The sequence below is a fragment of the Muscardinus avellanarius genome, assembly GCF_963383645.1.
Source record: "Muscardinus avellanarius genome assembly, chromosome: 19".
Lineage (NCBI taxonomy): Eukaryota > Metazoa > Chordata > Mammalia > Rodentia > Gliridae > Muscardinus > Muscardinus avellanarius.
This window is the reverse complement of record NC_137805.1, coordinates 30119692-30130300: the sequence shown is the minus strand read 5'-3', so window position 1 is coordinate 30130300 and position 10609 is coordinate 30119692. Positions and strand designations below refer to the sequence as shown.

General features: G+C 54.9%; 1 protein-coding gene across 1 annotated transcript; it reads right to left on the bottom strand.

The window, feature by feature from the left end:
• Positions 1-1652: 1652 nt before the first annotated feature.
• Positions 1653-8619, bottom strand: KCNG1 (potassium voltage-gated channel modifier subfamily G member 1; the record flags this gene model as incomplete). Its single annotated transcript, XM_080716026.1, has 2 exons — positions 7839-8619; positions 1653-2423 (listed from the first exon to the last, which is right to left on the bottom strand). Exons 1-2 carry the CDS (start codon positions 8595-8597, stop codon positions 1653-1655), a joined length of 1530 nt encoding a protein of 509 aa, XP_080572152.1. The 5' UTR covers positions 8598-8619.
• Between the last annotated feature and the right edge of the window lie 1990 nt (positions 8620-10609).

The following is a 10609-nucleotide window of genomic DNA, read 5'->3' as shown; positions in this document are numbered from 1 at the left end:
AGAGAGGGGGAGGGGAGAGGGAGAGAGGGGGAGGGGAGAGGAAGAGAGGGGGAGGGGAGAGGAAGAGAGGGGGAGGGGAAGAGGGAGAGGAAGAGGAAGAGCTAGAAGAGAGGGGAGAGGAAGAGAGGGGGAGGGGAGAGGGAGAAAGGCATGCATGTGTGCCGGGGGAACCCAGCCTCAGACATTAGAAACAAATGCCCTTCCCATCTCTGGTCCTCTTCAATAATTTCTCTTTATCCTTCCAATACGTGCAAATTGAGCACCTACTAGGTGCCCGCCCCGCGTGGGTGCTGGGGGCCAGTGGCGGAGAGTCGTCAGGGAAGGCCTCTCTGGGGAGGTGACGGGAAGGAGCCAGCCATGCGGGGTTCTGGGGGGGGGGCGCGCCTGGCAGAGGGAGCTGCAGGTGCGAAGGCGCAAGGCGGGGCGAGTCAGAGGAGCGCAAAGGAGGCTGGGAAAACCAACAGGACGGTCGGGGTGGCAGGGGAGCTGGTGAGCAGGCAGGGCCTTGGGCTTCCTCCTGTGCGATGGACAGCCTCCTGGGCCCCGGCGCTCGGCCATTCCAAGGGGTTTGCTGCGAAGCTAGCTCACTTTCTTCCTTTCCTTTCTGTGGCACTGGGGATGGAACCCAGGGTCATTCTACCTCTGGGCTACACTCCCAGCCCTTTTTATTTTGAGACAGGGTCACACTAAGTTGCTGAGGCTGGCCTTGAACCTGTGATCCTCCTGGCTCAGTCTCCATGTCTTGTGATTACAGCATGTGCCACTGCACCAGGCCCACAGCCGCCTCCTTTTTTGGTACTAGAGATTGAACATAGGGGTGTTTTATTTCTGAACTAGGCCCCTAACCCCCATTTTTTAAATTTTTGTGGTACTGGGGATGGAACCCAGGGGCATTCTACCTCTGAGCTACATCCCCAACTCTATTTTTTATTCTTTATTTTGAAACCGGGTCTCACTGAGTTGCAAAGGGCCTCACTAAGTAGCTGACGCTGTCTGCAAACCGCAATCCTCCTGTCTCAGCCTCCCGAATGCTGGGATTACAGGCGTGCGTCTCCACACCTGGCCCAGCAGCCCTCCTTTTTTTTTTTTTGGTAGTACTGGGGGTGGAACCCAGGGGCCTTTCTACCTCCGGGCTATACCCCCAGACCTATTTTATACTTTATTTGGGAACAGGGTCTCACTAAGTAGCTGAGAGCCTCACTAAGTAGCTGAGGCTGGCTTCGAACCTGCGCGATCCTCCTGTCTCAGCCTCCCAAGCGCGGGGATTACAAGCATGCGCCCCGGCTGCCTCTTTCTCTTTTTAAGGGAGCCGGTGGAAGGAGTTTTTGTTTTTTTTCCAGGACACGATCCACGCTAGAGACAAGCCCACGTTGCTGCGTTTGCATTTTTCTCCAGCCAGACCCGGAGAGCAGGTTTCGGGGGCAGTTGTCTACATGGGGGGCAGCGCAAGCCCCCTCCCGAGGGGAACGGCGCGGGTGGGCAGGGGAGGGCAGCCAGCTCGCCTTTGCCTCCGGACACGGACACGGACACGGAGGGCAGGCCCGCGCTTGGTGGCGAGGCGGCGGAGACTCCCGGGTCCAGGCTCCTGGCCTCCTGGGCGGCGGCTGACCCCTGGAGGAGGGCGGCGGGCTGGCCGGGGGTGTCCCCGGCGCTCAGTTGTTCTCCCGGGTGTCCGAGGAGGCACTGCCGAACAGGAGGTCGCTGTCCTGGGACATGGCGCTCAGCTGCGACTTGGTTTTGATGAGGAACTGGGCCCTGCGGAACATCAGCCTCTCCTGCTCCTGCTTGAGCTCCAGGTAGGAGCGGGAGAAGGTGTGGAAGATGGAGGTCACCGGGAAGGCCATGAGCAGGATGCCGCTGAGGATGCTGCTCAGCGCCACCACCTGCCCGGGCGTGCTGCGCGGCACCATGTCTCCGTAGCCCACCGTCGTCATGGTGATGACGGCCCACCAGTAGCAGGCGGGGATGCTGGTGAACTCGGCGCCGTCCGCCATCTCGTTCTCCACCACGTAGAGCAGCGGGGCGAAGAGAGCGATGGCCACGCACAGGAAGAGCAGCAGCAGCCCGAACTCGCGCGTGCAGCGGCGCGCGGTCAGGCCCAGCGTCCGCAGCCCCAGCGAGTGGCGCGCCAGGCGCATCACGTAGAGGATGCGCAGCGCCCGCAGCACGCGCAGCGCCAGCCCCACCTTGTCCAGGTAGCTGCCGCCCGCGCCCGGCTTGCGGCGGCCCGCCGCGGCCCCGTCCACCAGCAGCGTGCCGTAGTAGGGCAGGATGGCCACCAGGTCGATGAGCGTCAGCGGGCTCCGCAGGAAGGCGAACTTGCTGGGCGCCTGGATGAGCCGCAGGAGAAACTCCAGGGAGAACCAGCCCACGCACACCGACTCCACGACGAACACGTTGCGGCACATCCGGGAACACTGGCCCTGCGGGGGTGGGGGGGGCGTCAGGGTCCTGCCGGGGGATGGAGGGCGGGGCGGGGGGCATTCGACCTCCGAGCGCCACCCCCAGCCCTATTTTTTATTCTTTACTTTGAAACAGGGTCTCACTGAGTTGCAGAGGGCCTCGCTAAGTAGCTGAGGCCGTCCGCGAACCGCGATCCTCCAAGGTCTCAGCCTCCCGAATCCCTTTCTATAATTCTGTTCACGCCCCGTGGGCAGCAAGCACCATCTCTGTGCTCGCTACTGTTCTCTCTTAAGTCCAAACAAGACTTGTGAACTCAGGGGTGTTCCATCTCTGGGCTACATTCCAGCCCTATTTTTAAATTTTTATTATTATTATTATTATTATTATTATTATTATTATTATTATTATTTTGTGGTGTTGGAGATTGAACCCAGGGGCAGCCTACCTCCAAGCTATATCCCCAGCCCAGATTTTTACTGTTTGTTTCGAAACGGGGGTCTCAGTAAGTTGCAGAGGGCCTCGCTAAGTAGCCGAGGCTGGCTGCAAACCCGAATCCTCCTGTCTCGGATTACAAGCGAGCGCCACCACGCCTGGCTCCTATCTTATTTTTTGGAAACAGAGTCTCGCTAAATTGCAGAGGGTCTCGCTACGTTGTTGAGGCTGTCCTTCAACCTGCAATCCTCTTGTCTCAGCCTCCCAAACAGCTGCCAGTACTGGGATTACGGATGTGTGCCACCAGGCCTGGCTCAGCCCAGACCTCTGGACCCCTCACCGGCTGCCTCCCTTGGGTATCTGATGAGTATCTCAAACTCATGTGTCCAAAATAGGGCCCCTGGTCCCTCCTGCCTCCCTGCCCGCCTGCGGCTTCCTCTCCTTAGCCATCGGCAATCCTATTCCTCAGCTGCTCGCCCTGGCTCCACCCTGCAGCCCGGCTGGTTACATCTCACAGTTAATCCTCAGGGACCCTCCCAGGCTCTTCCTATAAAGTACTGTGAGGGTCACACCACTGCCTCGTCCCCTGCTCTGGCCCAGCCGCCATCCTCTCTCACCCAGACAGTTGCGGTCGCCTCCCTGGGCGATCTCAGCTCACGTCCTACACACATGCAGAGGGTCCCGAGAACATCAGATGGATCCTGCCCTTCCTCTGCTCAGCACCCTCCGTGGCTGTGGCTCCGAGGAGGAGGCCACGCGCGGGCTGTCTGTGGGACTTCCTCGTTCTGCCCCAGCTCACAGTGGTCCAGGGCATCCCTCTACCATCCAGGCCTAGTGCAGCCGCCCGGAGGGGCACTCCCTGCCTTCTCTGTGAAATCCTCTCCCCAAACGCCTGCCTCCTGCTCATGTTCTCAGGGAGACCTTCTGTGGCCCCCCTGTTTAATAATCGCCCTTCTCTTGCACCCCAAGCCCCCTTATTCTGCCTTAGTGGTTGATAGAGCTTATTCTTTTTTTAAATTTTGTGTCCTGAGATGGAACTCCCGGGGCATTCGACCGCCAAGCCACACCCCCAGTCCTATTTTCTTTTTACTTGGAATCAGGGTCTCACTCAGTTGATGAGAGTCTCACTACTTGCTGAGGCTGCCCTCGAACTTTCAATCCTCCTGTCTCAGCCTTCTAAGTCCCGGGATTACAAACAAGTGCCACTGTGCCTGGCTCAGGGATTATTTTTTGTAAAAAAAAAAAAAAAAAAAAAAAAGAAAAAAGAAAGAAAATACAAGCGATATCAGAAGCAGAATAAAACGGAGGCTTTATTACTATTTAATGATTAAATTAGGATAAAAGACATTGAAATTGGGTTCCAGCAGGAACTTCCAGACAGGTCTAAATGGTGAGCGCTAGCACTTGCGCTCTTTTTCCCTTTCTCTCTCTCTCTCCCTCCCTCCCCCCTCTCTTTCTCTCTCGCTCTCTCCCTCCCTTCTCTCTTCTCTCTCTTTCTCTCTTCCTCTGTCTCCTGTTTCTCTGTCTCTTCTCTCCTCTCTCTCTCTCTCTCTCCCTCTCTCTCTCTCCCCCCTCTCTCTGTCTCTCTGTCTCTCCCTCAGCATTATTTATAAATCCCAACCATTAACACTTCCTGCACACTTGTGTATCAGGCCACGTTCCCATAATTGTTTGTAGACTCTCACCAAACTCTTGCAATGCTGTGAGGTGGGTCTGCTCACAGACTCCTGGATGGGAGAAGGAACGGGGAGGCAAGAGAGGTCTAGAACGAATCCACAGCTACACAGCCAGAGTGGACAAATGCGATTCCAATCTTGGCCTCCGCAGGGTGCGGTGGCCCACACCTTCATCTGCGTGTGCTCGGAGGCGGAGACAGGAGGACCGCAGATTCCCAGCCCGCCTCATCAACTGAGTGAAGCTCCTCACAACTTACTGAGACCTCGTTCAAAATAAAAAAAAAACAAAGCAGGAGCAGGGATGTAGCTCAGAGGTAGAATGCCCCGAGTTCAATCTCCAGTACCACAAAACACAAGACAAAAAATTCGGACCTCATCCCTCACCTCACCCTCTTCATCGCTGCTGGCTGTGCTGACGTTAACTTTAGCTGAGCATGGCGGCCTGCACTTGTAAGCCCAGTGCTTAGAAGCTGAGACAGAGGACCACAGGTTTGAGGACAGCCTCAGCAAGTAACGAGACTCTCATCCACCTCGTGAGACCCTGCTTCAAAATTAAAAAAAAAAAAAAAAGGGCTGGGGTTGTAGCTTGGAGGTTGAATACCCCTGGGTTCAATCCCCAGTACCCCTACACACACACACACACACACACACACACACACACACACACATACACGAAGTTAATTTTGTTGAGCGAGTGCTGTTTTCTTAATACCCTGTTTAAAAATTTAACATATTAAAAGAAACGCCAGCCACCCTCTGTGACTTATAAATGCAATCGTGGTAGCTATTTTTCCCACAATATCTTTATGTGGAAAAATCCTACCAGGTGAGTACTCCTGATGTCAGAGTGCGTGCAAACCACATAGCGAACGCAGGGAATGCAGGCGCTGCTCAAGACATGCTGGTGGGCATGAAATTCATGTGAGTTCATGTACCACTATTCTCAAATGCCTATACAATGTGTTCTTGTCTGAGATTTTTTCCCCTCCCTTCCTCCCTCTCTTTCTTTCTTTCTTTCTTCCTTTTTTTTTTTTTTTGGTGCTACTGGGGTTCCTGGAAGCCCTTCTACCTCCAGGCTACACTCCCAGACCTATTTTATATTTTTATTTGGAAACAGGGTTTCTTAAGCCAGCGTGGCTGGCTTCGAACCTGCGCGATCCTTCTGTCTCCGCCTCCCAAGTGCGGGGATTACAAGCGTGCGCCGCCATGCCTGGCTTCTTCCTCTTTCTTGAAGCTTACTTCCAGAATCCTTATATGTAGGGGACAAAGTACAACTAAAAGTCCAGAAGTCTCACACAGAAGGAGGCTGAACTGGGGAGGGCCCTTGTGTGGACGCTGATGTTTAGGATTGCAGCCCAGGGGGCCTTACTGTTTTGTTTAGTACTGGAGATGGAAGTCAGAGTTTTGTACATACTAAGCAAGTGCTCTACCACGGAACCACATCCCCAGTCCTGACCTTATAGGTTTGTTTTTGTTTTTGGTTTTTTTTTTGAAACAGGGTCTCACTTAAATTGCTGAGGCTGGCTGTGAACCTGTGATCTTCCTGTCTCAGTCTCCCAAGTACTGGGATTACAAGTGTGGGCCACTGTGCCCGGCTGACCTTACAATTTTTAAGAGAAGCAAATGGTCTGCATTGTTATATAGAAAACATGTTCCCCCCTATTTTAGTCCTGGTGATTGAACCTAGGAGCTTTGTACCTCTGAACCACACCCCCAGATCTTTTGTTTATTTTGAAACAGGGTCTAAGTTGCTGAGGGTCCTGGTAAGTTGTTGAGGCTGGCCCCGAAACTGTGATCCTCCTGTCTCAGCCTCCCAAGGAGTGGGATTACAGGCATATGCTACCATGCCTGGCTGGAAAACATATTGCTTTTAAACTGAGTCAAAATGTTGGGAAATGGTGTGTGGGCCAATCGCAGACTTCTCTGGCGTTACGTGGGGTCCCGGGCTGCCGTGTGGACATATATTTCCTTGTTTAAGAACACAGGCTGTGCAGTCAGTCGGCCTGGGCTTGCCCAGGGGCCCTGCCTGCCTCTGCAACCTCCTCTGCCACGCGGGCAAGAGAACACCGCCCCCGCAGGGTTACTGGAGGATGCGCCAGGAAGGTAAGATGTGGGCAGGACTTCAGCTCAGCTTAGGGCTCCCTGGCTGCCCAGTATGGGAGGGCCTTAGGATGGTGCACACAGCCTGCAGGCCTGGGAGTAAATATCTGCATGATCATTCTCTCTCTCTCTGTCTCTCTCTCTGTACTGGGGATTGTACTCGGGCATTCTACCTCCTCTGGGCTACATCCCAGTCCTTTTTTTTTTTTAATTTTAAAACAAGGGTCTCACTGAGTTGCCGAGGGCCTCACTAAGTTACTGAGGCTGCCTTGAACCTATAATCCTCCAGTCTCAGCGCCCCAAGTACGGGGATTATCCAATTCCATGCATTTCTTACTTAACCCAAAGACACATCCCCCACTTGGGGATATGAATATACACACATACCTAGCAATAAAAATTATTTTCATCTGGGCGTGGTGGTGCACGCCTATAATCCCATTTGCTGGGAGACTGAGACAGGAGGATTGCAAGTTCAAGGCCACAGTCTCAGTAAGTTAGCAAAGATCCTGAGCAACTTAGCCAGACCTTGCTTCAAAGTAAACAAAAATAAAGCCGGGCGTGGTGGCGCATGCTTGTAATCCCAGCATTCGGGAGGCCGAGGCAGGATGATTGCGGTCCACGGCCAGCCTCAGCTACTTGGGGAGGCCCTCTGCAACTCAGTGAGATCCTGTTTCAAAAGAAAAGAATACAAAATAGGGCTGGGGATGGAGCCTGGAGGTAGAATGCCCCTGGGTTCCATCCTCAGGACTGCAAAGGAAAAAAAAAGTAGGAATGGGGTGTAGCTCAAAGGTAATGTGCCCCTGGGTTCAACTCCCAGTACAAAATAATAATAATAATAATAATAATAATAATAATAATAATAATAATAAATTAAAGACCCAGAAAACGTGTCTGGGCCACTATTATGCAAGGCTATTGGGAAGACCAAGAGGGCCCACCGGGTTGAGCCAGTCTTTGATGATCTGTGCAGAGTGTGCAGCTCAGACCACAAGGAGGACCACACCATCTGAGAGCCGGCTCCTACACCCGTCCCAGCTAAGCATCTCATCTACATCCTGCATGCAGGGAGTGTGGGAGGCAGGGCAGAGGCCAGGACAGTCCCTGAGCGTGGCCCCAGGGCACGGGCATGCACACACACCACGCGGGAAGTCTCAGGGCCTGGGGATGTTTCAGGCCCCACGGTGCCTCTTGGGGGAGGCCTGCCCTCGGGGCGCCGCCTCTTACCTGCTCCTCCTCCTCCCTCAGGCTGGGCAGGGTACTGACGGAGAGGTTGACGGCGGTGACGGTGACAAAGAACACCGACAGGCAGGCGAACACCTTGCCGGGCAGCCCGGAGTGCGGCCTCTCTATCATGTCTCGCAGCCGTCGCATGCAGCGGCCCAGGCGGCCGTCGCCGGCGGCGGGGCCGTCGCTGTCGCGGTCCACGCTGTCCAGAGCATCCTCCTCGTCCTCCTGCTCCACCATCTCGGCGAGCTCCTCCATCTTCTGCAGGTAGCGGCGCCTGCAGCAGCGGTCCAGGTGGTCCTCGGCGATGCCCCAGTACAGCAGCTCCTCCTGGAAGGACAGGGCGCACATCTCCTGGAGCAGCCGCAGCTTCCCGGCCCGCAGGTAGGTGAGGATGGAGCCGAAGGCCCCCGGGTTGCGGTCGAAGAAGAACTCGTTGCAGGTCACGTCGTAGTCGTCGCACACGTTGAGGATGTCGTCGAAGTTGGTGCAGGCCTTGAGCTGGCCCAGGCGCGTCAGCGGGAACTCGTCCAGCGTGGTCCAGGGCAGCGAGTACTTGATGCCGCCCACGTTGATGATGATCTGGCGGCGGCGGTCCCCGGGCGGGCCGGCCTCCGGCCGCAGCCGCTGGGCCCTGCGGTAGAACACGCCCTTGAGCGCTTGGCTCTGCGGGAAGAAGGCCCGGGGGAAGGAGGCGTCCGAGGCGCAGCTCAGGGCGCTATAGTCGTAGTCAGAATTGTCACCTGGTAGCAGCGTCATCTTGGAGTTTCACATTCCTCTGGGGCCTGGGGGAGAAGGAGGGAGAGGCCCCGGTGACCCCCAGATCTTGACTGAGCTCTGCTTCACCAGTGTCAATCCTGCTATGGACCGAGGTCCGGAGGCCCCCAGATCCACGGTGGAAGTCCAGCCCAGAATGTGGTGGGAAGGAGAAGTGGGGTCTTGGGGAGGGGACTAAGGCTGAAGGGGAGATGAGGGGTGGGGTGGAGCCCCCCATTTATTTTTTGGTACTGGGGATTGGACCCAAAGTCATTCTACCTCCAAACTACACCCCAGCACTTTATTTTTACTTTTTATTTTGAACTGAGGCCTTGCTCAGTTGCTGAGGCTGGCTTTGAATTTGGAATCCTGCTGTCTCAGTCTCCCAAGAACTGGGATCACGGGCACACAACACCCCACCCGGTTCCTCAGGGTGTTCTTTGATTGTGTGTGTGTGGTACTGGGGGTGGAATCCAGGGGCATTCTACCTCCGAGCGACACCCCCAGCCCTATTTTTTATTCTTTATTTTGAAACAGGGTCTCACTGAGTTGCAAAGGGGCCTCACTAAGTAGCTGAGGCTGTCCACGAACAGCAATCCTCCTGCCTCAGCCTCCCAAATGCTGGGATTACAAGTGTGCACCACCCTGCCTGGCTTTCAGGGTGTTTTTTTGAGAGTAAGAGAAACCAGAGCCCTAGATCAGCTAGTAAGGACACAGTGAGAAGCCAGAAGTCGGCAGCCCAGAAAAGGGTCCTCGCCAGGACCCCACCCTACTGGCACCCTGATCCTGGAGTCCCTGCCTCCTGAACTGTGAGAGATAAGCCTGTGAATTCAGCCACCTGGTCTTTGACACTTCCTTGCTGATACATTTGCTTAACAGCGAAAGTAGTAACAGTATTAGTCAGCATCTCCTGACTTTTGGAGTCTTCCATACCCAGCTCATTTATCCATCTCAGGGAACTGAGGCCACTGTGTGCAGGCAGGGGGCAGGTGCAGTTTGCCACGTGTGGGAAATTAGATGCAGTCCCCGACCCCAAGACGGCTGCCATCCATCCTAGTGACAGGCAACAGATGGGCCAAACGCTATTTTAAATGAACCCAATTTTTTAAAGTTTTTAGTCTGGAAAGGCCGTTCAGCAGAAACCAGCGGTTCTCAACTAGGACTGAGTTTGTCCCTCGGGGGACCCGTGGCAATGCCTGGAGGCATTTCTGAGTGCTACGGATCTAGCATTTTGTGGGTAGAGGCCAGGAATGCTGCTGAATGCCCTACGATGCACACGGCAGCCTTTGCAGCAGAACCCTCTGGTCCTCAGTATCCTGATACTGGGGTGGAAAAGGCCTGGTGCGGGGGTTAAAACAGGTTTCAGCCAGGCATGTGGCGCACGCCTGGAATCCCAGTACTTGGGAGGGCTAGACAGGAGGATAGCAGGTTTGAGGGCAGCCTTGGCAACTTAGACTCTCAGCAACCTAGTGAGACCCTGCTTCAAAACAAAAGGCTGGGGATGTAACTCAGAGGTATTCTTCTCTCTCTCTCTCTCTCTCTCTCTCTCTCTCTCTCTCTCTCTCTCTCTCTGTCTCTCTCATACACACACACACACACACACACACACACACACACACACACACACACAGATTTTGGAGCCACTTAGCCTGGGAGAGTTACTCAAACGTGACGCGCCCTACTTTGTGCATCTGTAAAATGGGTGCAGCTACACAAGCGACTCCATGGGATTCCTGGGGAGACTGCGCCAATCAGGTGCCTGTGAGCGCTTAAGGTGGCGCCTGGCCCCCCGCGGCACTCAGCCACGGTTGCTTATTATTGCCGTTAGTATTTATTTATTTGTTGATTTGCAGAACTGGGGGTTGAGCCCAGGGGCATTCTACCTCTTGTGGAGGGCCTCACTAAGTAGCTGAGGCTGGCCGTGAACCTGCGATCCTCCTGTCTTAGCCTCCCAGGTACCGGGATGACAAGCGTGCGCCACCGCACCCAGCTCTGTTAGTATTTATCTACAAGGT